Here is a 26,096-nt window from a genome sequence, read left to right as displayed (position 1 = left end):
TCATAATACCCTTAAAGAAATAATGCTCTTAGATTTGTAGATGGAAGTAGTCTCTATTAGTATTAAGATTTTGCCACTTCGTGGTGTATATATGTCATACATACATTTCAGGAGAAATTATCTTTGATAGGTAGAACTAGGTTACTACTTTGTTTCTGGAGTTTGCTTATGGTTAATATTACATTTCTTTTATGTCATTTCAGGAGTATGATGATGGCTATGGAGCTGCTTATGATGAACAAAGCTATGATTCTTATGATAACAGCTATAGCACTCAAGCACAAAGGTAAGCCTCCAAATCAATTGTAACTACACCTGAAAAATTCTGTGGCTGGACAGTTTTACATAAAGTTTTTCAGTTTGATCCTAAACAACAAAAATTTTGAGAGGCTTTTTAGAAATAACTACCTGTGTTAGTTGTTTTTAATATCACATAAGTATAAAAGTCAAGTTTGAGTGTCTTAAAAAAATACAAACACAGAGCTGACAACTTCAAACAGTTTTAGTGATGCCAAATCATAAATCAGAAAGTTTTCAAGAGTTCAGGAAATTCAGGAAAACTTAATTCAGATTCATTTTGAGAGGGAGGAGTAAGCAAGGAGGCAAGAGGAGAAAAAGAAACTTAAAAAAGGTATCAAATCTTCTGAAACGTGAAACTGATTGCATTTTCTTACTACTTTTAACAAGGTTATATTCCAGTATTTTATCATTATTTGACTGTAATAAAAGTACACTCTTGAGTTTGTTTTATTCCTCTGTGGAATTCCTTGTGATAAATTTTAATCTCTTGCCACTTGTTTCCCTCCCCCTCCCCCTTAATTCTCAGCAGTGTTTTTAAGCACTTTTAATTTATTTTCTTAAAATTTTACTTTATTCAAAGGACTCATGAATTACAAAGAGTATTAATGTGCTCCAGTGGTGAGGGAAAATGCTATGAAGTAAAAACTACTTCCCTTAGGTAGAACTTAATGGCAGAAATCACATGACAAATATAACAACTTGGCTGATCGTTCTTACTGTTGAGTACCTTCAGTGTGCCTGTCTGGAAAATGAACTTCTGTGCACCTTTTACTGAATTGTAATTTATTTTCACCATTTTTCTCTTGGACCAAGCTTTTGTAGTTTGCTCAGTGGTAGATTTTGTACAGATAAATGTCTTGAGAATGTTTTGAAACTTTTATGGCAATGTAATGATGTGTCTCTGAGGCAGGGTAACTGAGGTTCCTGTTAAAAAATACCTTGGGATGAATTAGAGTAAAATTACACTGAATGACAGGTGTAGTTGAGGCCAGATGTATTTTAAAACAATTTAATTGCATCAGAATTATGTAACCATTTTGGTTCTTTTATAGAAAAGTATCAGGAAATAATAGATAAGGAAAAGAGAGGGAAGGAAAGGATAATAGTAGGTTGTGGAGAGGAAAGATATCACCACCTGTGGATCCAGTGATGAGACTTAATTGTTGTAATTTTGATGTCCCTGATCTCTGATGGTCTCAGTTTGGGTCTGTTGGGGATGGGGGTCTGCCAAGCAAAAGGTTTCTCTTGTTATATACATTAAAATTAGCATGGGAACAGCTGGGTCCCTCCCGGGGGAGGGAGTTCTTTGTGTCTGCTGTAACACTGAGGCACATCCAGTCTTCAGATGGAAAGTTCTCAAAAGAGTTGGGGGTTGCTTTTGTAGTCCATGTTGGTTTCAGTCCCCCTCTACTGGTCTTGCCTGTTCCTTGATCCCACTTCTGTGCTTGCATTGTATGTTGTGTGGTCACCATGGACCTGAGCAGGAAAATTGGCTCCAGTCAGGTGCTGCCCTACCTTTGTGTGGCCCCCCTTTCCAGGCACATCCTGTTCTAACTTGCCCACTTGAATGGTCATCAATATTTGAGGCACAGCAATGCATTAACTCCTTACTGCCCAGGCTTCTGCAGGCAAAAAAACCCCCACCCTAAAATGGTTGAAACAATAATGTTCAGAAAATTATAAAATAAAATACTACAGTTCTAGATTGTTGCTTTAGTTATTTGGGCCGATTAGAGCATCAAACTTTGCCCACTGGAAAGATGGCAATAGGAGAGGAAGATGAGATTCTGATAAATAGATGCTCCTTAGCCTGTTTTACCTTCTGCTGAATATGTGAGGTTTACAATGGAGCTTGATTTGAAATAGTACAGAACTGTTCACAGCAAAGTTGAGAATAAAGCTCTTCACACCTGGCGTCTGCTTTTCTGTAGCATTGTCACAACTAACTCAGTTTTGTTGTGTAAATTAATATTTTTCTGTGCTCAACAACTTAGTCAATGTGAAAGAGCGTAGTGGAAGGTGCAAGTGTAGTTATTGTTGAGAACTAAAATAATGAAATTACCTTTGTATGATACTTGGCTCCTGCAGCTTCTAAGCTACTGAAAATTGATAAAAATAATATGACTTGAGAAACCAGCAGTGTAGTCTCCAAAGTATGAGACTCTGTAGTGTTACATTTCAAGAGCAGCTGCTGGTAATGGAGATTTTTTTTTCCCCAAAAGAAAATTGCCGAAGTAGTCTTCAACTTTTATGTTGGTAATTCAGTTCTGGTTTACTGCTCCTAGTGTTGGTAAATGGGTTTATTGCATGCAAACATTTGGACTTCATTACAAAGCCATTTGCCTGAGCCAAAACTAAACATTACTTGGATTTGATTTTTTTTTTCATGTTAAGAAGGTTTTCACTGACATTTTCTTCCTTTGAACTAAAATTAGGAAAGAAACAAATGTCCCAAAGAATGAAATTGCTTTTGTGAAGGATTAATACATAAGAATATTTTTAATATTCTTAGATATCTGTGCACATACTTAGCTGTCTAGAAGGAGATACTTCATAAAATGGTTGCTGTACTTTGTATTTTACCTGTAGTTTCACAATACATATATTGTTAGATTTTAATTAATTTGTTACTTTTGGAATGATTACTTGACTTTTTTCCCCCCCTAATTTTATTAAGTGCTCTGTGGTAAAACATGAAATTATTCAATGTCACGTTTCTTGCAGGATATCAACACTCATTTTTGGGCGTATTTTCTGCCTTGGCAAAAAGATTTTTAGGATAGTATTGGCAGGCAAAAAGTAATAACTATAAACAGCCATCTGAGCTACCTAGACAAGCATTCCTATCTTTAATCAGAATATCAAGTAGTAGCCCATATTGCAAAATGTCATTGTGTAACCATTATGAGATACTTATCATATTTAAGTTCATTACAATGCCCTTACTATGAAGGAAATTAAGGGAAAGTGCATTGTTTTCATAGCTTAGTCTTATATCATTCTTGATATTTTGCCCTCCTAAGACATGGAAGGAAACTGCATTTGCACATGGAGGGCATTCATGTGTTTAAAATGCATCATTTAGTGACCAGCATGTGGAAACAACTTACCCTCTTTCTGTTTCTAAGTTGAAAATACTGGTCTTGAAGTGTTTCTAATATGCTTTCTGCTGTTGATTTCTCTAATATTGTAATATTAATGTTATTGTGTATGAAAGGGGAATTTGAGAAACAGCTATTACACTGAAAATGAGTTGGCTTATTAAATTACTTGCATTAGTTTCTAGTATATAACCAAGTTTGAGTGCAGGAACAGGGTTTAACGTTCACAAATGCACCCTGTATTTGTATGGTGGAGGCAGAGGAAATGCTCAGTTCTGTTTTAAAGCTTTTACTTATGTAGTGATTAAAGATGGAAATTGCAATACCCTCTTAAAGATGGAAACTTGCAATAGAATCTGAAATATCTCTAGGAATTTTGGAGATCTGTAAGATCTTGCACGACAGTACATCTTTTGCTATAGGTTACCAGGAGTACATCCTCCAAATCTGACCATTCAGTATAACAGTGTGACTCTCCTTGATTGCTTTTATTTTGGTGTTTCAAGTGTATTTCCCAGAAATGGCCAAACCTGAGATGAACTGGGATGAGTGACGTGTTCAGGTGTGAAGAAGAGGATACTATTTATTTCTGTGTGCATTAAGGTGGTTGAGACTTTGCTTGCTCTGCAAATGAATTCTTCCTTTTTTTTTTTTTTTTTTTTTTTTTTTTTTTTTTTTTTTTTTTTTTTTTTTTTTTTTTTTTTTTTTTTTTTTTTTTTTTATACTAACTGCTTGCTGATAAATTCTAAGTGGTTAGAAGTTTAGTGGCATTTTATTTGACACTGTGTGAGACTGTATCCTTGCTTTTGTGTGGTATTCTGAAGATTCAGTTAAAACCTGTCACTCCACTAATAGGGAGGGAAGCGTTAGAGTTTTCTGAGTTCTCATCTATCTTAATGCCCTGTAATCCTGTAAAAAAAGAGTTGTTTTCCTTTAGAACAAGTTATTATCCACAGTTGTTTGTTCATGCAACAAAGCCCCAAATAATGCTTCAGGTTGTCTTTTAACAGAATTATTTTTATGGTCAAAAAGACATAAAATATCCCTTGGAGCTGTACTGAGCTTGACAAGTTATCTGAACTGATTTTTAGAAGAGATGAGATTAAATTATATCCATAGTTTTTTGCAGACTGATTGTTTAATGCTATTTTTATGGGTATAATCTGGGATGGTTAATCAACTGGTCTGCTTAATCTTGTTACAAAAAAACAAAACAAAACCTCAAAATAGCTTAAAATATTTCTCAATTTCTGAAAATCAAAAGCTGGCAAACATAGAATCATAGAATGCTTTGGGCTGGAAGGGACCTTAAAGACTATCTAGATCCAACCTCCCTGCCATGGGCAGGGACATGTTCCACTAGGCCAGGTTGCTCCAAACACCATCCAACCTGGCCTTGAGCACTTCAGGAATGGGGCATCCACAGCTTCTCTGGCCAGTGCATTCCAGTGCCTCACCACCCTCACAGTCAAGAGTTTCTTCCTAATATCTAAATCTCTCCTCCTTCAGTTTAAAACCATCCCCTCTGTGCCTATCACTACATGCCCCTGATAGGCAGTCAAGCTTTAAGGTTGTGTGTTATGCAGCCAGGAGTTCCTTCATAAAATTTGTGTTCTATATACACATGGAGTAATTTAACATGTGCAGTTTTATGCCAAAAACCTTTTCAGGATCTTAAGGAAAAATGAATTGTGAGTGTGAAAGCCAAACTCATGACTCCTGGTACCGATATTTTCCTATGTCAGAGGGATGTACACCTGTTAGTGTCCCTTCCCAGCACATGTGACTCCTTACACAACTTAGCTCACCCTTGAAAGATTTCCCAAACCTGTCTAGACCTTAATTCTTTTCTTGGATTTATTGCAGAAAGTAGTGGGTGTTTTAATGGTCTGATGTTAATGCTAGACCAATTTTATCATGAAAATTCACATAATAGTGATGTGGAGGAAGCAGGAGCATTTAGCTGTGTCTTCATTTAAAATTGTAGCTCAGTTTAAACATTTGCAGCACGAAGACAAAAATCTAGTTATTTTAAATCTCTGAGATGGGTTTCGAATTGAGCCAAAGTGCTTTTGTCCCTCAGTGACTCCATACATGATCCGCACAAGGGTTTGCGAAGACAATAATATGGCAAAGGGAAATGGATGCCAATAAATCAGCTGTCACTGTCAGCTCACTGTTTAATGTTCTCTAGGATACATAAGATTTATCACCGAGGAATTGTAGAATAATGGTAGTGTATGGAAACAAAGTCCACCAGGGAGATGTACTACATCATTTGGATTTAGCGCTGCCATCTGCTTAATAGCATTGAGATGACTACAGAGGTACTTATGATCAACCATTCATAGCAGTGACAGATGCTGCAGAGAGTTAACATGCCAGGGAATGAGGTTTGTTACTGAAATTCAGATTATGTGACAAGGTTGCTGAGAAAGGGGGGTTGGGTTTGTTACCTCTCCAACAGCATTAGAGGTTTACTGTGTGCTTTTAAGTTTACTATTGAGAGAGAACGGCTAACACAGTTACTGTGGTGCAGAAAGAAGTGTGGAGAAACCCCATCTGTCTGGTTCACGCACTCAGAAGTTTCAAAGTACTTCCTTAGGCTTCTGTGCTAGCATTTAAAACACAATACTTTTTTTAGGTTAAAAAAAAAAAAAAGCTTTTGACTATCTTAATTTCTTTAATTTGCAACAGAGATCAGCAGCCTCAACTACAAGAGGAATAGTTTGTATAACTGTATGCCTGTGTCTGCTGAGGGACAAGAATGAGTCACTCATCTAGTAATGCCATTTGGTGTTTAATTATAACTTAAAATTTTAAAACAGTTTTAGGTCTTCAGTCAGTGTGGTCTCACCTTCGCTCTGTTGCAGAATTTATTCTAAACAGGTTTATAAAAAGGGAAATATTAGGGCTTGGGGAAATGTCTGGCTTTGTTTATAGTTTTCTGCAATGCTTTCTGGTTTCCACATTTATCTATTAGTGCTACAGATTTCTCTTGGCAACAAGCATTGTGCCACTGGCTTAAATAGTGTTTCTCAGTTGCTCATTGTGTATATCTGACAACAATTGCTATCACTTCAAATCAAACCAAAATGTGATAAATTCAAATCACTGCAAGTTGCCTGCGAGCCTTGGAGCCACCCAGTTAACCTAATCTTAGCTGAGGGAATTGGCAAATTCTCTTTAGTGTACCTATGTTTATTCAGTGCCTCTAAATCACTCAGTGTTTATTGTTAATGTGTTGGGAAATAAGAAATACATGCTGCAACTTTATGTTAAGTCATTTACTTAAATGCATAAAAAGATAACTGCCCGTATGGTAATATCTAGGCACGTTAAAAAACATGGTGTTCTGAATCATAAAGTTATTAAGGTTGGAAAAGACCTCCAAGATCAAATCCAGCCGCTAATTCAGCACCACCAGGTTCACATGTCACCAGGTGCCACATCCACATGTTTTTTTGAAGACTTTCAGGATCGTGGTTCCTGAGCAGCAAATTCCAGCACCTGACCACCCTTTCAGTGAAGAAATTTTGTTCCCAGCATCCACTATTTCTCACATTGGAGAAGAGACCAACGCCCACCTTGCCACACCCTCCTTTCAGGTATTTGTAGGGTGTGGTAAGGTCCCCCCTGAGCCTCCTTTTCTCCAGGCTGAGCCCCCCTGGCCCCAACTCCCTTGCCTCCTTTTCTCCAGGCTGAGCCCCCCTGGCCCCAACTCCCTTGGAGGTGAGACCATGTTCTTTACTGTTGACTTCAACAGTGACTGATTCAAGGTAGAAGATTTCTTTGTCAGGGAGACTGTGTACAAAGGGCTAGTGGTTTGAAAGGTTTGAAGAGTTTTGTGTTTGTTAGCTTGTGGTAGCTGCTTAGGAACTAAGTAATCGGATTTTGGGTTGAAAAGGACTTAAACTCACCTTGAAATCTGGCACTGGCCATTGTTCAACTGATGCCTGAAGAATACAACTAAATTGGTTTGCTGAAATCCTTCAAATCTCTCTAAATACCTGATTTTATATCATTCCAGAGGCACTTTAGTTACAAGAGAAGCTGATTCCTAGTATGTGGCTCTTGGCAATACCCTCATTTTCCACAAAGAGCTCAAATTTTCAGGTGTTTTTTGGAACTCTGCTTAGTAGTCCTACAAAAGACAATGACATTCCTGTTTAAGAGGAGGATTTTCATAAAAGCTGAGCCTTTGGATTTGAAATTGCCTTATGGAGATGCTGCTATTGGTATTTGAAAGTTAATTGCTAACAGTTTGTTTGTGATGCTCAGTGTTTTAAATTTACATTGTTGAGTTTGTCAGCAGTCATGCATTTCCAGGATGTATAAATATGCATTATATGCAAAACAGTGTCTGTTACTGTAGTTTTTCAATATGTAATTCTCTCCATTTTAATGCTAGTAGGTGTTTGTATTTCCTTCTGTGAATTATAAATCAAATCAATCCACAGGAGTTTGATTTCTGGGGGTAGTGCAAATGGCTGGCATTTTGTATTGCTGTTGCTTGTGAACACCTGGTATATATGAGCTTATTGGAGGTTATAATTCTGCAAAATAAAGTCTCAAAAGCATTAGCATAAACAAGCTAATGTAGCTTTTAACTGAAAACCCCTGCCATGTGGTTTCTTGCTGACATTATTGGAGGAGATTAGTTTCTGCAGTTTCTCGAATCTCATTTTTAGGTTTAGATATGTTTGTTTTTTTTTTTTTTAATTACCTTTTAAAATGTGACAAGTTATAATATTCAGAAGTGCCTCAATAGCACAGGTAGTTTTAATTGTGGGTCTAGAATATGTGTTTAAATTTTTTAAAACTGGTTTACAGAAATCTGGCCTGAAATCTCAGTAAACAGGAATAAGACTAAGGCAATTTGAGTGTAATTATGGGAAAAGAATTTGAGCAACTTAGCACAAGCATATCTCATGATGCACTCATAACACTGGAAAATATTTTTAGAATCCTCATCATATTGATGTTAGTAGATTGCTGCACTACTTCAGAAATTTTAGGATTACTTTTCGTTTATAGTAATTGAGCTTGTTTTTAGATGCAAAAAATTATTTTGGTTCACTTCATGACTTTGATATTAAACTTAATGACGACTGTGCCTCAGTGTTTAGAATACAAATAAAAATGCAGTTAAAAATAAATGGAGACCTGTTGGAAAAAAGTAACAGAGGTTTGTTATTAGTATAAAAATTAGTAATATGAAATCATAAGTATTTGAGGAATCCAAAATAAATATTTCATAAAATTAGTGTTTATTTTGTGCAACTGGTTTAATTTTACTTAGATGAGTTTACAGCATCTGAAGCTGGATGGTTGAATTACCACAATGTATTTAAGGAGGATTAGTATTTGATAGTATTTTGGATTTTTTTTCCCCTTGACTGATTACACAAGTGAAAACACAAGGAAAGGGTAGGTGAAAAAAGGATCTTGTAGCAAGTACTAAATAGGAGGGGAAAACTCATTAAAAGTGAATATTTTTTTTAAAATATTGAAATGCTGTTTTGTAGTAACTAATGGTAACTTGTGGAATTAATCATAGTTTAAAAATAATTATATGAGGGTTTCAAATTAATTGCAGTATGTTTAAAAAAGTTATTTCAAGGTTGGATGATGAGGGTAACAGTGGAAGGAGAATATGCAGGTGCTTGGCCTCTTCAGATGCTATACATATGGGCTCTGGGACAGAACAAGGATAGTCAGTCTTCCAAATTAAAGTTATCAATTTAGAAATAACTTCTAAAATGTCTTGAATAATAATTAACTTTCTACCAGTTTGTCTGAGATACCAAGATAAGGAAGAGACTACATAGACTCTCCAGACTAGAGAAAGGACAACATCATAAATTCACACTTGCCAGTAGACAGTGGAGAATATATATAGGGAAGAATTATTTTCCCTGATGTGGAGTAGAGAAGGAACTTCACTGGAAACTCACACTTCGAAGCCAGTGTCTGTGAGTTGAATGAGAATCAGGCTGCATCAGTTCAGAACAGATTTTTGTCAGAAAACGTGTTTTTGTAGATGAAGATTTGACACTCTTGCTGGTTGACAGTCCATATACTGTGTCTCCTTACTGGCAGTAACTAAAAGTTGCAGCTTTCTCTCTGACTACTCTGTATTCAGTTTTCTTTCAAGGGAAGAAAAGTCTTGCTTCCTTCTGTTGGTAAGGAAATACCTATTTAATTGGGCAAACTTTAGAAATGGGAGATGGATGCAGGGGCACTTTATAATGGTCTTCATTGTTTGTCCTTGTGTTTTATTTTAATAGAAATACTGGGAGTTGTAAATTGTACTTCTAAGAATTTTTATAAAATTCAGATGATAGTCAATGAAAAGCAGGGTATTAGTAACCTCAGAAGTCAGTAACCATCATAACCAGGTTCATCTTGATGTAATTGTGTTGTGAGAGCTGTGTGTAAAGCACCTGAACTGTACATATTGATAGAAGTAGTGGGACTCACATGAGCTCCAGGAAACATTTGCAATTAAATGGATTGAATTGTCCTGAAGAGGAAGAGATCTACCTTACTTGGAGAGACAGAGTTTGTTCCCTGTGTAAGGGAAACACTGGAAAGATCTTGAACATGGCATTGCATTGCTGTTAAAGTCTGTAAGATGCTTACGATTATGCAGCCCTGAAAACAATTGAATCCAATCTTTCTTTAATCAAATGTATTCCTTGATGGCACTTTTATTATTTTTGAATTTTAATCCTATAAATTGGGGATAGAACAATAGCTTTTCTCTCAAATGTTTTTCAATTCCAACTGATGAGTAAGGCCCCAGATTTAAAGAAAGCTGTTGAAAGTTGTGCTGTTCTTCCAGTAAATTAAAAATATAAGAAGGTGTGATGTAACTCCTCTGGAGCAGTATTTCTAATGATGGAGTGGACTGCATAATATCTGTGCAGTTTTTGAGGATGACTGTGTATTAGAGGCAGTGTGGTCTTGTACTCCAGTCTGTGACAAGTAACCTGATTCTGAATCTCTAACAACATTTATGTTGGACTTGACGGGTAACCAAGAATTAGATGGAATAACACCCACAGCTCTTTCCAGTATTGCAATGAATAGTTTAAAGATTCTTTGACTGATACCTCTCAGATCTTCACTGTTCTCTGCTGCTTCCACTGTCCTGAATAGTCTTCTCTGTTTAGAGAGAAAGGCAAAAAATCGCATAATTTTCTGATGGTAATGTTGATTTGGTTCATGTCTTTATTCTCCATTTAGCAGTTGGAACATGTTTGGTACACACCTGGATAGTTTAAGACGTGCAGTTTAGTTTCCTCTGACAGCAGTTCAAAATCTGCTTTGCAAACCAGACAGAGATGGTGTGGAGTGGCTGGGGCTTGGTTCTAATTCACAGGCCAAACCAAAATGCTGACTCTACGCAACCTGAATTTCTAGTTTTTCTGATGGTGCTTTCTTATTTATATAGAGAATATTTAACATTAACATGTTTAGCATTTCTCATGTTCTGGAATGTATTGTTGCTTCATTGTATTCAGAGTTTCATTTCTATTCAGAGCTGTAGCTCCTGCTGCTGCTGTTCTTGAGGAGCCTTATTTGTGCCATTTGTCACTCACTACTTCTACTTGCCATTTTCCTTTCCTCTTTGGAGAGATGGGACATGAGAATGTAGCGGGGATGGGGTGGAAGACTGATTGAGTTCTGACAGCAACAAGTGGACACTTCAGATGGTAAAACTGCTTTAGGCAACTGTGTAGCGTTTGCTAGAAATATGTAGATACACATAGTTCTGTGCCTGGTAGGTAGCATCAGAATGCAAATACCTCTGGGGGCATTTCACTATTCAGAAGTCAAATTTCTTGCAATTTCTACCATAAAAAGTAATTTCTAAATAGTGATAGCCAAGGGAATCCTTGAGAGGGCACTATGGTCATTTTTTATGATTATAGGCAATAGATTTGCTGATTGTATTGCCCGTATGAGAGTACAAGGATATGTAATTTAAGGAAGATTGCATCATTTTTCTATATTTCATAAAGCTCTTACATACAGGTCTCAGTTGCTTTCTGAGATGATTATCTGTTATACAGACTCAGATGCAGGGATGAGAGTATGTACCAAAGAAACTTCTAGGAAGTAGCAGAACTGCGCAATAAGTAAAAATGTTTATACAAAAGGCAAGAAGAAATATGGATCTCCTCTTGACATCCTGGACTTCTGCTGTGCTCCCAGCTAGGTTACAGAATATGGTGTTCTAGTGATTTACAGAAGCATTGAGAGCAGATGCTCAATGTTCAAGACAGTTATGGAGTTGGGAGCTTCACTACAATTATTGTTGTCTGGACACTCTTCCTGTTTACTGTTGACAGATTCTTTTTGTTACCAGGAGCATCTGAGCATGATGATCTAATAGGAATGACAGAAAGAGGCTTGTCCTTCTGAAAGAATTCTCTTCAGATGTGATCGTATCAGTCAGGGTCTATCATACAAGAACTCTTGTTACAGAGATCCTCATTTGTTCTTTCTACTTCGCTGCTGTTCTGTGCAACTCTGTATAGAAGGACAAAGGTGGTGTTTGTGGAGCTGCTTGTGGCACAAAAGGAAACCTTAGTGTTTGTAAGGGTTTTATTGCCACTTTGTGGAACTGCCCTGGCCTATGTCTGAAGGGATCAGTCCAAAATTACTTGATCCTAATGTGCAAAGGAATAAACAAATTTTGGTCAGTTTTTCCCTAATGAGCATTACATAAAGTTGAACTGGTTGCAAAGACTGGTTTTTATCACTGAAGTCAAAGAAAGTTTCTGATCACTCAGTGCTTAAACATGAGAGCCAGCCTTGTGAGTGCTTAAGTCTAGGATTTTCCAGTAAGCTGAAAGCTTTCAATCAGAGACCTTTTAATCTCCCCTTAGCGATCAGGCTCCATGCCACACTGCTGCTGTTTCAAACACAGAAATGGCATAAGGACCACTCTAAAAGATGTCTGTAACAAATATAAAGAGCTGTGGCAATCACATAAATTAATCACAATATATTTTTACTTCCTTTGTGCATTTTTGGAAGTACACTTGCGCTTGTGGTTGACCTTCCTGTTTTGGGTTTATCTGAAAAACAGCCTAGTGAGCTTTTCTGATATGGAATCATAGAATCATTTAGGGTGAAAAAGACTTTCAAGTCCAACCTTTGACTGAACAGCACCATGTCAACTAAACCATAGCACTAAGTGGCACATCCAGACATTTCTTGAATGCTTCCAGGGATAGCGACTCCACCCACTTCCTGGGCAGCCCATTCTGATGCCTGACCAACCTTTCAGTGAAGATATTCTTCCTGATGTCTGACCTGAATCACCCCTGGCACAGCTTGAGACCATTTCCTCTCATCTTGTCACTTGTTGTATGAGAGAGGAGACTGACACCCACCTCACTACATGCAACCTCTCTCTGTTCAGGCAGTTGTAGGGAGTAATAAGGTTCCCCCTGAGCCTCCTTTTCCCCAGACTAAACACCTCCAGCTCTCTCAGCCACTCCTCATATGATTTACTCTCCAAACCCCTCTCCCTCTCCATTGTCCTTCTCTGCAGCACCTCAATGTCTGTCTTGTAGTGAGGGGCCCATGAGAGTTAGGCTGAAACTACCATTCTGTTGATATCTATCCCAAGAGAATATTCTCTACAAAGAATGAAGATCCTTGAGACTTAAACATCATGCCAAGAGCAGTTACTCTTATTTGTTGATGTTTTTTTCATAAATATTTGTTCTATTATGGTTCATCAAGATATTTTCAGAAACAAATCAGCTTTACAGAAAAGCCTGAGAAATTCAGGTTATATTCCCCAGGACCTTTGAAGGCTTATGTTGAATACTTCTAAATTAAAGTATTTCAAGGCGCTTCTCACAGCACAGTGATTCTAGAAAAATCGCAGAAATCTTCCCAGTCCTCTGTTTCACTGGGTAAAGCCCTAGAGAAGCATTTCTACTTCACTAGTGATGCAGGGCTAAAATCTGAGCTTGCTCCTCTCCAGCTCAGGCTGTTTCTCCAACAAAGAAAAAAGGCACTTCCCCCTGGCTGTACTTAAACTACTTAAACCTCACTTCATACTTTCTCTAAGCGTTGTAGGATTACTGCCCAGCCCTCAGCAATTAGAAACAACATACTTAAGTTTATTGTTGCTTGCTAATCCTTCTACAGCATTAAGTTGTTCTGAGTTTTTATGTTGATGGTGAAAATCAAAGCATTTTTTTGTTTTCCGCCTCTGTCTTCTCTCTTGTCAGTCCAAAGCCATTGCACTGGAATGGGAATACAAAAGAAGTTAAATACGAGGGGTTATAAGCAAAAGCTCTGCATGTATAAAAGATCTGAATCACAGCTGATGCTCCAGTGTTGGTTGCACTTCTGCCTTTTACTTCGTGGTTACAAAGATGCCTGAAAACTCAGCTGCCTATGCCATGTAATCCAGTTATTCATCTAAAGGGGTAGATGCTTAGAGAAGTAAGGAAAAGTTAAGAAAATGGCCTGAAAGAGACATTTCACATCTGAAAACATAAAAACTCCAAGCTTGATGTTCCATGTCTAGTCTTACTGGGTTAAAAACAAAAAAATCCGTGTCATTTTTCCTTCTTCTGAAAGCAGGGAGTCACATGAGGTTAAATAAAGTATACTGGGTTTGTGGATTTGTTCTCCTTCCCATGAGACAAAATGAAAGGAAGAGGAGCAACCTGAGATTACCTGATCTAGTGTTCCTGCCTGTGACAGGGGGTCAGAATTAGGTGAACTTTAAGGTCACTTCCTACCCAGACCTTCCTATGATTCTATGAAAAGGGCTTTCCTTGCAGAATTTCAAGGGAAATAGTTTGAATTATCTTCAGTCAGAATGCTAAGATGTCAGAGAACATATATAAAAGAGATATATAAAAAGAGTCTAAATGTCAAGGATGCTTTTAAAGTAAAAATTTGTATCATACCTACTGTCCATAGAAAGAATTGTTTAATAAAGCTATTTAAATCCTCACAGCAGGATTGGCCTCAGCTATCTCAGTTACCTCAGTTAATGAGTTAAAACTTACAATTTAGAAGTTTGGTATTGCAGGTTGCTTTGACTGGATTTCCTTTTAGCAGGTGGCTACCTTAAAAAATTCTGTAAACTGTAGGTTCATATACAGTACTAAAAAAAAAACACCACCCCTATTTACCTTTGGTTTTGATTGTGAACTCCATGGGCTATTTAGACTCTTGCAGATGAAACAAAAAGTGGTCTTTTTTTTTTTTTTTTTTTTTCTCTCCGAGAATTTCTTGCATCCTGTGTATGTACCGTTTTGTTTGGGTCTTAGTCTTTAAGTTGTCTCATCTGAAGCTTTGTGTTTAACATACAGTTGAATGTACATACATTGCTCATAAAGCACAAATGAAGTAGAGCAGTGAGCACTGTATTGCACTGGGCAGCTTTACTTGCCATTACAACTTGTACTTTTTGGACAGATTATTCATTTTGAGGGGCTTGTCTGTTAATAAAGATGGGTTATGATGTGCTTTCAGTATAAGTAAAAGGTTTCTTCCTTTTTGATGCTTATTTGTTTTGCAGGTTATGTGCCGTAAAGTGAGTCTTTTTTTGTTAAATAGATATATCAGATCTATGAAATGAGACCCTGCAAAGTCATTCTGACAAGATTGACAGACACAGGAAGAGGGCTCAGCTGCTGTTGGCTTCCAAACTCAATGACAGCCTTAAAGTAATCAATTACTGTGTGGAAAAATAGTGAATGTCAGTTTTAAGTTGTTTGTCAGAATAAATACTGTTTTATCACTGGCTGCTGCAGGACCCTTGTTTTTCTGGGATCCTCACCACGTGGACTGACAAACCGTAGATAAAATTTAGGTTGTATAGAGATATTTTTATGGGTCTCCATACTGCATTCTGTTAAAGTTTTTGTTTAGGAATCGTTATACCAGAAATAAAAAATACTCACCCAGACTTTTATATATGCATTTGCACATAGCAGAACTGTATTTTTTTTTCTGTACCAGTTACTTTGTGGGATTTAATTTTTTTTTTTCCAACTGAAGAGCCAAACCCAAACTAAACCACAAACAACCCAAACCAACAAATTGTTTTGACAGTTTAGAAGTGATTGTGATGTTTGTTTTATATAAATGCTTTACCTGCTAATTCCCATTAAGGCTATAAAATTGGGATTTTTTTTTCTCTCTGGTGTTTATTTTGTTAACAGTCAATCTAATGTTAGAAACATTTTGTCAATATTAGTAATTACTTGCTAGTGATCATATATTAGTGATTTCCTTCTCACTCCAGAGGTGATGACTTGGTAGCTACAGGTTGTAGAGTGTTTTCCAAATACCATCAGCCCTGATTCTGGCTGTGGTTAGAAAGAAAAGGGAAGGCACAATTATGACACTTACTTTTGATGTCCTACGACAATAAAACACTACATATAACCAGACTTACATGACATATGAAAGCATAATGGAATAGCATGTAACTAGGATTGTTCTTCAGTTTCTGTTCAGAGATCTTATTAAAAATGTAAATGTCATTATGAAATGAAAGATTGGTTTAGGCCATGGTTATGCTATTCATACATACTTCTGAATCCTAAAAACTACATATTTCTGCTTCTAATGTAGTTCCTATTCTCATTTCCTGCCTGATGGTTAAAATGATAGCATTTATATTTGTGCACATCTGCCTTGTTTTGAAGACATTGGAACTTGTACAGGTGTTGCAACGGGGATGAGGGGCTCAGTGATGAAAAAAAAATCATAAATGAAAGTGAATATGGTTTTTAAGTAATGAACAAGCAGAATCTCAGTTGTCACTGTCACATGGGTGCTTATCTTCCTTATCTTGGGGCATGTCTATATCCTTCAAACTTTCTTCTTTTCAAAGGTGGAATGTATAATAAGCATTGCTTCTCTTAACTGGTTTATTTCTTGTTTTTTTTTTCCAATTCCCTCTTCCCTCCACAGTGGAGCAGATTACTATGACTATGGTCACGGCCTGAGTGAGGAAACATATGACTCTTACGGTGAGTGGCTTTGAGCTGAATGACTATGGTAGTAGACTCTTGAAAAAATATAATCAAAGAACAATTTCCATAAGGAAAGCCTCAGTTCTGCAGTGGATAACAGCTGCTCAGGGATTCCTGTGCTGTCTCAGAGTTCCTTGTGTGCTTATTGAGAAAAATACTGGAAAGGGGTCTCTGAGGTCTGTTAGCTGATGTAGTTGTGTGAAACTAAAATCAAAGAAATAGAAAAAAGATCAAATCTAAATTGTGTTGCAAGCACCCATTTCGTGTCACATTTAATGAGATTTAAAGAGAAAAATGGGAGAGTAGGACATTTTTCCAGAACTTTTGGCTGCCAAAAGCAAATGCCTCTGGTGTGGCATAGCTGGCATTGAGACTTGGTACAAGGTAAGAATATGCTGAAGCTCCCAGCTGAAGCAGGGCCTAATTGAGTGTTTTAGTCTTGTATGGTCTTTTTGTATTAGTTCATTTTCATGCATCAGTCCTGGGAAATCAAGCAGGGAGTCATTATGTAAAGGTTAGGGAAGTACTTTAGGTAGCTAATAGTCATGAGGGCAGTGGGTTGCTCCATATAGAGACAAAACAATGCATAATGAAGCAAAAAACATATGTTGGTGGTAAAGATCACATTTTTTTTTTTTAATACAGAAGTGGCGTAGTGACAGGTTTAATTAAAGAAATCCATTATAAGGAAGCATAAAGCATGTTAAAAGGCACCTTTGCTTAAGGGATAAATGTTAAATCTCTGGCTGAAGATCAGAGAAATATAATCTAGGCTTCTCAACTCTCAAACATTTGAGGGTTGTTAGTAACTAGTGTAAAAGTTGTGATTCTGGGTAATGAATACTTCTTTGATTTTAGAGCTCTATTTAGTTTTCCATGGTCTTTTTCTTCAACTCCATTTGGATTCTTCCTGCTAAAAACTAAAATGACCTCAACTAAGTTGTGATAAATGCACCTAATCCAGTAGTTTGCCCAACATCATCTGCTTAAACTAATTATTTTGCTTAAGGGAGAAGTCAGTTTATCAAAAGGAGGTCATTTGGAATTCCTCAGTCCCCCAGCACTTTCAGTTGGTGTTGATAGATATATAGCTTAAATCTTTATTTCAGCATTAAAATAAACTGTTTGCCATTATAAGCCTGATATTTCTAAGACTATTTCATTAATGCAAAATTGATGGGGTTGAAAATGTATGAAGCTGCTTAATGTAGATAGACTGATGAGGAAAAATATGGATTGTGGTATTCAAGGTTGAAAATATGGATTTTTCATTGCTTTTGCATTTAAAGTTGGTTTTCTATTTATCAAAGCACAGCCACTCAGAATATTAAGTGATGTATTTACTCAAGTTGAGAGGAAGACTATAAATACCTTGAAGAATGATTATAGGTTGCAGCCACTGAAGTTTTTGCACATAGAAACACTTAGACATTTTATTTCTTAAGTAGCTGATGTTCAAGTATATCCTTTAAATGCAGAGTTAGAGACTAATAGTCTAGAATAAAGAACACTAGGTACCTCAAACTAAAATTCCTAATACTTCATAATGAGCAGATAATTGGCTCGTGCTGGCCAGGAGGGAACTCGGATTCCCAGGAGGTACTTGAACTTCCTCCTCTGAGAAACTCAGCTGACACTCAAGAGGATGTAGGAAGAACATCAGTATTTTTAGGATTTGGAGCCCTGAACGGCACCAAAATGAAAACTGATAAACAGTAAGGTAACTCTTTACCCTAATGATTTGACCAGTTTCTTGAAAAGGAACCAAGTATTCCCCTTAAACTTTTGCCAAGACAGCTTTTGATATTTGAACAGTTCCTTGCAGTGGTGTTTTAAGAGATAGGATATTAATTCTTACCCCTCACTCAGCTGCCCTTACTGTTAGGCTCAGGTTCTTTCTATTTTTTAATGTAAGCCTTGCATTCTGTGTAATGAGGAAGCACAAGAGGTTGATTCTTGTGTGTGTTACTTTATCAGATTCCTGTGGAACTTGCCTGAGGTGCAAGTTTAATTCTTTCAGCCTTACACCAAATTTGAACTTTTACCTGCTAGCAAATGTCTTGACCACCTAGGTATGATTTATATAACCTGTACTCTGCAGGCAACCCCCTCCATTAATAAAAAGTAGCTAGGATGAGGCTTCTGTGAGGAGATGGTGAAACTTAACCCTTGATATATGGGATTCTTGTCATGTAATTTTAGGTGCTTCCTGTTGAAGCAAGTTCTCTTAGCATTCAAGGAATTCTTTGACTTTGATTTTATTATTTTTCATTGGTCATAAAGACAAAATGATGCCTACATTTTAGTCTACCACAGATTTGGATTCCACCCTTAGTTTCTGAATTGCATTTTAGGGCAGGGCAATTCTAGTAGCTATGGAAACACATACACTGTTTGAAGGTCTATTTGCTTTTGGGTTATCTTTGTTTGTTTTGGTTTTGTTTGGTTTTTTGTTTGGTTTGGGTTTTTTGTTGTTGTTGGGGAGGGGTTTTTGTGGCTTTTTTTTTCTTATAGGGGTGATACAGTACTCTGACGTGTTTACTTGATTAAGTGTACCTAAGTACTGTTTCATTATACTCTGCATTTGGTCCTGTGTTTTCCCTCTTGTAAATGCTTGGCACAGTAGGTCTGACTCTGATTTAAGATAATAGTTTTTTTACCTATTTTAATATTTATTACTGTTAAAAGGTTGTAGGATTATAAATCATTAAAAATAGCACGTTTTTTAAAAGTTGATAGTAAAAATTCAAGCAATACTCCTTGTCCTTTCAATTTCTTTTAAAATCTGCCTTCCTGTTTCTTTCATTTTGGAGGAGATGTGTGCTTGCAGTGAAATGGAATATTGGCTCTCGGGTGTTAGAAGCCACAGGTGTTTCTAGTAATACTTGAGGCTTAGATTGCGTACTTTGAATTAGGTCTAAACTGGTACTGATGCAAAGAAACTTATTTCTGAGGGCAGCTTATTTGCTTATACATAATTCATACCCTCTATTCACTTAATCTCGGTGTAATTATTGATAGGTCTGCTACTGGAGCTGACACTTCTGTGCATTTGCAACAAGCAGGTCCATCTGAACGCCCTAAATATCCTTGCCATTTGCTTATCACATTCTCTGCTCTTATGTGCTGAGAAATCATTGTGGGATGGCTCATATAGATGTGTTGTACCCAGATTTTTTGGTTTACGTGTTAGATTTCACTTTGTACACTCTGATTTTGGTAAACAGAATGTGGTTATCTAATTAACAGTTAAATAAGGGGGGGAAATAAGTACAGCATCTGAGAGCACTGGAAGGGCTCTAACCATGTTTTCCTTTCTTGTAGGGCAAGAAGAATGGACCAACTCACGACACAAGACACCTTCTGCAAGGACAACAAAAGGAGTCTACAGAGACCAGCCATATGCCAGATACTGATTGTACTGTCTGATGTTGTGAAATATCCAATCTCCACCAGTCCTGTATACTGTTCAAAGTAATTTTTTCTATGAACAATCCCTTTTTATTAACTCAAAGTGCATAAAAAATCTGAATGGATGGACTGAACTTTAAAATATTTTGTTGAAAGAACAACCTGGACAGAAAGATATGTAAAACAAGGAACTTTGTTATTTCCAAATTGTATTTGAAAAAATAGGATCAAAAAAATAACCTTTGATTAACTAGTGTTAAACAAAAGATAGGTTTACTAAATACGGTAGTCCATTCTTTATAACATAAGCGTAACCTTTTATTTTAAAGGTTTTCAACAATTTAGTTTTTAGTTTTTATTTTCAGCCATTTGCTAGATTTTCTCTTTGCAAACATGCATAAAAAGGAAAGCAAACTGCGAATAATGTGGTATTTTGTAACTCAAGTCTTGAAATGTTCTGTAGTGTTAAGCAAAGTTTTACCCTTGCTTGATACTAAATAAACTTTTGAAAGAAAAATCAGTGTGTGTGAGATTAATTTTATGCTTTATCTTATAAAAAAACTTCATAAATAGTAGTAAACAGGGAGAAGTGTTTAACAGTGATCAGCATAAAAGGCTCATATTAAACGCTGCGCAATTTCTTTTAAAACAAAATGGTTTAAACCTAAATGTATCTCTCTATATACTCACAGTAGATATAAATGCTGTTTAAAGTATCCAAATGGTATGGATCTGCTTGAGTGCCACATTAAATCAAAATATTTTTGTTAAAAAAAAATGGTTTAAAATAGCTAATGAATTTTCTGGAAAAGATGTGACTAGTTTTCATCTTGTTGAGCATTCTTTCACTAGTGCAACTTTGGAATTTTTATGAGAATTTTGATACGTTAATGACCACCTCGCTCCGTGCTGGAAGCAATAAACACAAAGCTTTTAAAGACTTTCTGACTTGACTAATTGAGGTCGCTTTCGTCAGAGGCAGAGGATGTGTAACCCTTAAAACGGTCTTCATTTGCCAAGGTAAATAAATCAAATTAGATTTTAATCTCACTTAAGTTATCTCAATATAACCAATAAAAACAGGGAGGCTACAACTTTCCTTTTAGAATGTAGGAAAGGCTTTGAGGACACCTAAATTCTCATTTTAAAACGTTTAGTTTGTATCAGTAATCTAAAAAGCCTTAGCTTAGCTAGTTAAATTTGGACAAACTATTCCCTATTAACCAACTGTAAAACCTCATAACCAGTAGTTTGTAATATATTATTTTTCCATAAATTCTAGTAACTTAAACATTACAAATACTTTTTGTTAAGCATTAATTTTCTATTAATTATAGCTTGATTTACATTGTTTTCTTTAGTTTTATTTGAAATTCTTTGAACTTTAGTAAAAATGCCTCTTTTTTTTCCTCTCTTGTCAGGAAACCCACCTCTTTGGACAGCCAAGAGAACAAAAACCTTAATCTTCTGATGCTTTGGTAGGTATCTCTACTCATCTGTGAAATTATTAAATAAATAACGAAGCTTTTGATCAGGTCCTTAATTCTTAATTCTGCACAAGGCTTTATTTTAGGTATTATTGGCTCTGTTCAATTCTGATGGGAAAATAGTTTTAAGCTACCCTTAATGAGGACATTAGGCTGTTACAGTGTGTGGACACTCCTCTGGCTGTGTATTGAAAGGTGTACATAGTTATGACAACATTTCAACCAATTAAGTATTTCATTGCACAGAGGAAGCTGAAGAAAATGAATGTAATTTGGTGCTAGTACTGTTAAAATGGGAATTTAAAACTCTAATCTTGTCAGCAAACACACCCAAAACTTGAAAAACAAATTTCGTGAACTGATTTTCCAAGTCGAGCATTTCTGCACAAGTTAGCAGACTGATTTTTGGCACAAATTGAAGGAGAACAAATTCATTGAGAAACATCAGTTGAAGAATAGCTGGCTCTACTGTTTAACTGTATTTATGCTCAGATGGTGTATATTTTAAATAGAACAGGGGCTTTTTTTTCTATTTGGAATGGTAATTCTCCCTGCTAAGCTCATGATCTCAGTTCCTTTAATTGACAAGGCTGAGATAAATAGAGCTCTCTACTGTGAAATATTGCATACATTGCACTGCCTCTGTATACCACAGTAAATTTAAGAGTCTGCTGTCGCAGGCTGAAGGAACCTTTTGTACGTACAAAATGGCTTTAGAAAAATTTTGAATGTTTTAAGGGTTTAAATCAAAGGGCTCTTTATGGGTAGGGGAGCTTGGAGAAGATTTCTGCCCTTTAGGGCTCAAAGGGCAAAGAATTAATAACAGCTGCTAGAACTGCTATGGCAAAACGGAATATATAAATATCTTTCAAAAATATTTATAGCAGAATTGGCCCAATCTCTTTCTGTTCACGTCTTAAATCACATAGTATGATGAGTTACATAGGAAGTGTTCATCTGCAAATATCAAGTGTTATATTAAACATATACAGTGTAACTTGAAGGGTTGAAACTTAAATATCTAGTGCCAAGGATGACTAATAGATAAATAAGTGACTTCAGAAGTGAATTCAGTGTTCTGTAATGTCTACCCAACTCTTCCCCCCACCTCACTGCCATCTTTTCTTGATGCCTCCAGTAGGGAGGATGAATGTATCAGCAAGCATTTTTGCCACTTCTCTTAAAAAACCAAAAAGTATCAATTACCATGTCCTATAGAGGTATGCACAATAAACAACATGAGGTCAAAAAATTGATGTTAGATACTCTTCAAAACCATGTATTTGGAGTGCAAAACTTCTCTTGACAGTTCCTAAAATAATGTACTCTAGCACTGTTCTGCTGTTCTCTGCATTTCTCCTGTGGGGGTTTTTGTGGTTTTGTTTTCTTCTTTTTTTTTTTTTTTGTAATCTCTGAAGTGAAATCCATTAGATTTTGAACAGAGTGGAAAAATAATCTGAAAAGGTCTCTAAATTAAAAAAATAAATCAATGTAGAGGGCAGCCTTTCCTCCATTGTGACAAATTAACCTAGAAGTGTGTTTTCATTCTAGTGGAGTTTCGTACTCTGACACTGGTCTATTACTGTATGTTACCAGTCAAACAAGTCATGTTAATGGTTATAATTAATCGTATCATTAATTTGCCTTTATTGAACCTTTTTATAACATTTACACTGAATTTTAATTACAGTTTCTGCAGTGGTTTCCATAAATCTACACACATTTATCATATGCACAATTGCATGATTCCACTGCTTATAATCTAATAGTCTTCAGAGAATTCATGGTCACTAGTCTCAGGATGTATGCAAATAAATTGTATTTTGCTCTCTTTCAGGAACTTCTGCCATGTTAATTATGGACTGCTTAGAGCATTGTACTTACCCGTGTGCCCCGACATCAGCGAGAGGCTACGGAGTGTGAAAATCCTGTTCAGTAATTCTTGTACTAAAGCCTTAAAGTGTATAACAGTATACACTTTTTAAAATAATTGTATATTTAAACTCTTAATTGTATAGTGATGCAAAAATGTTTTATTTGGAGCTCAATAAAGAATTTTCATCTAATTTCCTGTTACAAGCAATAACGCAACTTCATGTTCCTTTCCTTTAGTGACTCTATTTAACCTTGTGCAGCAAGTGTAAGAGAGTGTGTGGAGTCTCATGACTAGAATGTAAATGCTTTTGGAAATAGCTTGTCTGCCATATGAACAACATGGATAAGTTAAAATGAAGATTGGTGGTTTATGCTGAGGCTTTTCCTAATAGCTGATTGTAAACAAGTCTGCTCAAAACAAGACTCTTGGGTAGAAATGATGCTCCAACTTCCATTACCTTCGAAAACGTGTATAACATGAAGGTGTTTAATCCCTGTCAGTTATACTATGCTGCTTATTCTCTTTCACTTGGTGTTAGATGCATAGAAATGTTTTCTCTAATACACAGTCACAGGTTTTCTAGTAGTAGAGTCTTGGATGTGGTTTTTACACCTTGATAAATCTTGTATCCTCAGTGCTTTCTGTTTTATATTAATTGTGATTGTGATAATTTGTAACAGAAATAAAACTCTGATAACTTAATTTGTGTTCTTTTCTCCAAATACTGCTTGCAAAGCATGTGTGTCCAGTTCCTCGGTTATGGTTTCATCTGATGCGTTTTTCTTCACTAAATCTCAAATTCATTCCAACACAAGCATAATTTGGTTCTTTGTTCTGTTTTGAAAATAAGCAATATCAGATGATGATTTCACATCAAAATTCACCTCGTTAGCAGGTTTTCATAGCTTCTAATTCCATATACTGACTATTGAAAAATGGCTTTGGTATTATGGGAATGTGGCTAAAATTAAGATTTCCTATAAACCCTGTCATTGATCAAAGAGTCTTGAGTAAGAGATACTTTTTAATGTCTGGAAAAAAACAAAAAAAAATTCTGTATCTTTAAGCTTTAAATATTTAAGGTGATTTTATTAGTTAATTTCTCAATCCGGAGAAGTTTTCCTGCTTTCGTCTTTCACTGTGCTAAAACTACATTTTTAAAGTGTTTTCCACAGCAAGCAATGATAATTATTTAAATAACTGAAAAGCAGAGTCAAAAAAAACCTTAGAATAAGCACAGGAGATATATAATAATGATTCCCTTCAGACTGACAGGCACGAGCCTCTGGAGTGGAACAGCACCTACCATTTTAAATGCAGGCCAAATATAAAAACTGTATATAGATACTGTGTGGGGAATTCAGATAAGCAGAATGCAATTTCAGTTGCTGTAATTTGGACTGGACACCAGGATTACCAATACAAGCTCATTTGGGGAGTGCTATGAGCTGTTCAAGGAGTGAAGTATCAAGCCTTCCACTCTGGAGCCGCTCCTTAATGGCAATACTGAAATGTTTTGCTAGTATGACTTAGCCTTGACAGTCACGTATTAAAATATCTCACAAATGTGGTATAGTTTTTCTCAAGCCTTATTACTGAGTGGCCTAACACAGGAACCACTGCTTTCCAGTCGAGGTGGGCTGACTGCAGACCATCCAGCTGTTTCTGTTACAAGTACTTTGTTTCGTTTCGTTGAAAACTTAAGGACTGATTGTCTCCGGCCTTTGCAGCCTGGACTTCAGGCCCTTCCAACCCAAACCATGCTCTGATTCTGTGACTCTATTTCTGCTGGGTTTTATTATCACTGGGTAAAAATTTACGTCCTGTGATTGTGTTATGAGTTGAAATCTGGATCTCATTGCAGTAGCTCTGTTATTCACTTCAAGAGCACACATAGACATTCATCGTGCCTGTGCTGCCATCAGGGACTTTACAGTGGGACAGTCCTGATGGCAGTTCCATGCTACCAGTTCTCCATGACATCACCTTACTTACTTAAAATGTTTTGGGCAAGGACATGAGCCTGCCTTCAAATGAATTGTCCACCACAACACTTCCAGTAGTGTCTTTGCTGTCTTGGGGATGCCCCCACATTTAGGTACATAATAAATGCATGAAATAATGTCCCCTGACTGTTTGAATTAGAGCAACTTTGAGGCCATACATCTTTCGAAGTGATGTTGCAGAGCATTCATTTCAAATTCATTTCATCCTTCTGGGGAAAGGAACTGAAAGTTTAAAGCTCAAAATGGAAATAGAAACTTGAAATGTGTATGTAATGGTTGGGGATAAATAGAATCAAATCTGTTCTTAGGAGTGGTTCTGCTTCCATGTCCCCATACAGAACTTTGCGAATTTTTTTTTTTAAAACTATTTTAACGTTAAAATTGGATTTTTGTAGTAAGTTCACAAATGTGTGCTAAAAGACCAAAGTTGTAGCAGAATTTCCAGGTTACCAATGTCCAAGAACACCAGTGCTGTTGCAGCTGAAGTAAATGCACACCAAGAATCAGAATGTCTTTGACTTTTTAGCTTTATGAAAAAGACTAATTGGATGAAGGGGCTAAGAATTATTTTTACAAGCTCAGCAGTTTTGCCCAAGACAGCTGCATTTGTTTAATGGGGAGAAAAACCCCTTTAGTAATGAAAATTATTGAAGGTATTTAGTATTAAAGCAGATTTTGTGAAGATAGATGTTAGTGCAGCCTCAGATACTTCATTGTGCATTGACCCTTGTCTTCAGGCAGGTTTTGTACATAATTGCAAGTCAAGAGAATATCTCTGGCAAACTTGGATTTTAAAGATGCTTAAGCTATAGCCAAGGGCCAAAATAAAGCTGCTTTGCTGCGTGGGTCTTTTTTAGGTTCATCATTGAGAAAGTATTAAA

General features: G+C 36.4%; 1 protein-coding gene across 3 annotated transcripts in view; it reads left to right on the top strand.

Moving 5' to 3' along the window:
- The window catches only part of KHDRBS3 (KH RNA binding domain containing, signal transduction associated 3), a 93,057-nt gene extending 69,146 nt beyond the window's left edge, over positions 1–23,911 (top strand). For 2 of the 3 annotated variants that reach the window (XM_027903092.1, XM_027903093.1), the window contains 3 exons: positions 204–286; positions 16,374–16,432; positions 19,760–20,363. In XM_027903092.1, the coding sequence (XP_027758893.1) occupies positions 204–286; positions 16,374–16,432; positions 19,760–19,851 (234 nt within the window). In that variant the 3' untranslated portion in view covers positions 19,852–20,363. Of the gene's footprint in view, positions 1–203; positions 287–16,373; positions 16,433–19,759; positions 20,364–21,267; positions 21,325–23,170 lie in introns of those variants that run through there. The other variant, XR_003573414.1, reaches the window with a different exon arrangement.
- Positions 23,912–26,096: the final 2,185 nt, after the last annotated feature.

Source organism: Empidonax traillii, unplaced genomic scaffold, assembly GCF_003031625.1.
Source record: "Empidonax traillii isolate 1590-97213 ecotype Southwest subspecies unplaced genomic scaffold, ASM303162v1 scaffold932:size235031, whole genome shotgun sequence".
Taxonomy (NCBI): Eukaryota; Metazoa; Chordata; class Aves; order Passeriformes; family Tyrannidae; genus Empidonax; species Empidonax traillii.
Note: the sequence above shows the minus strand (reverse complement) of the source record. Positions and strands in the feature narration are given on the sequence as shown.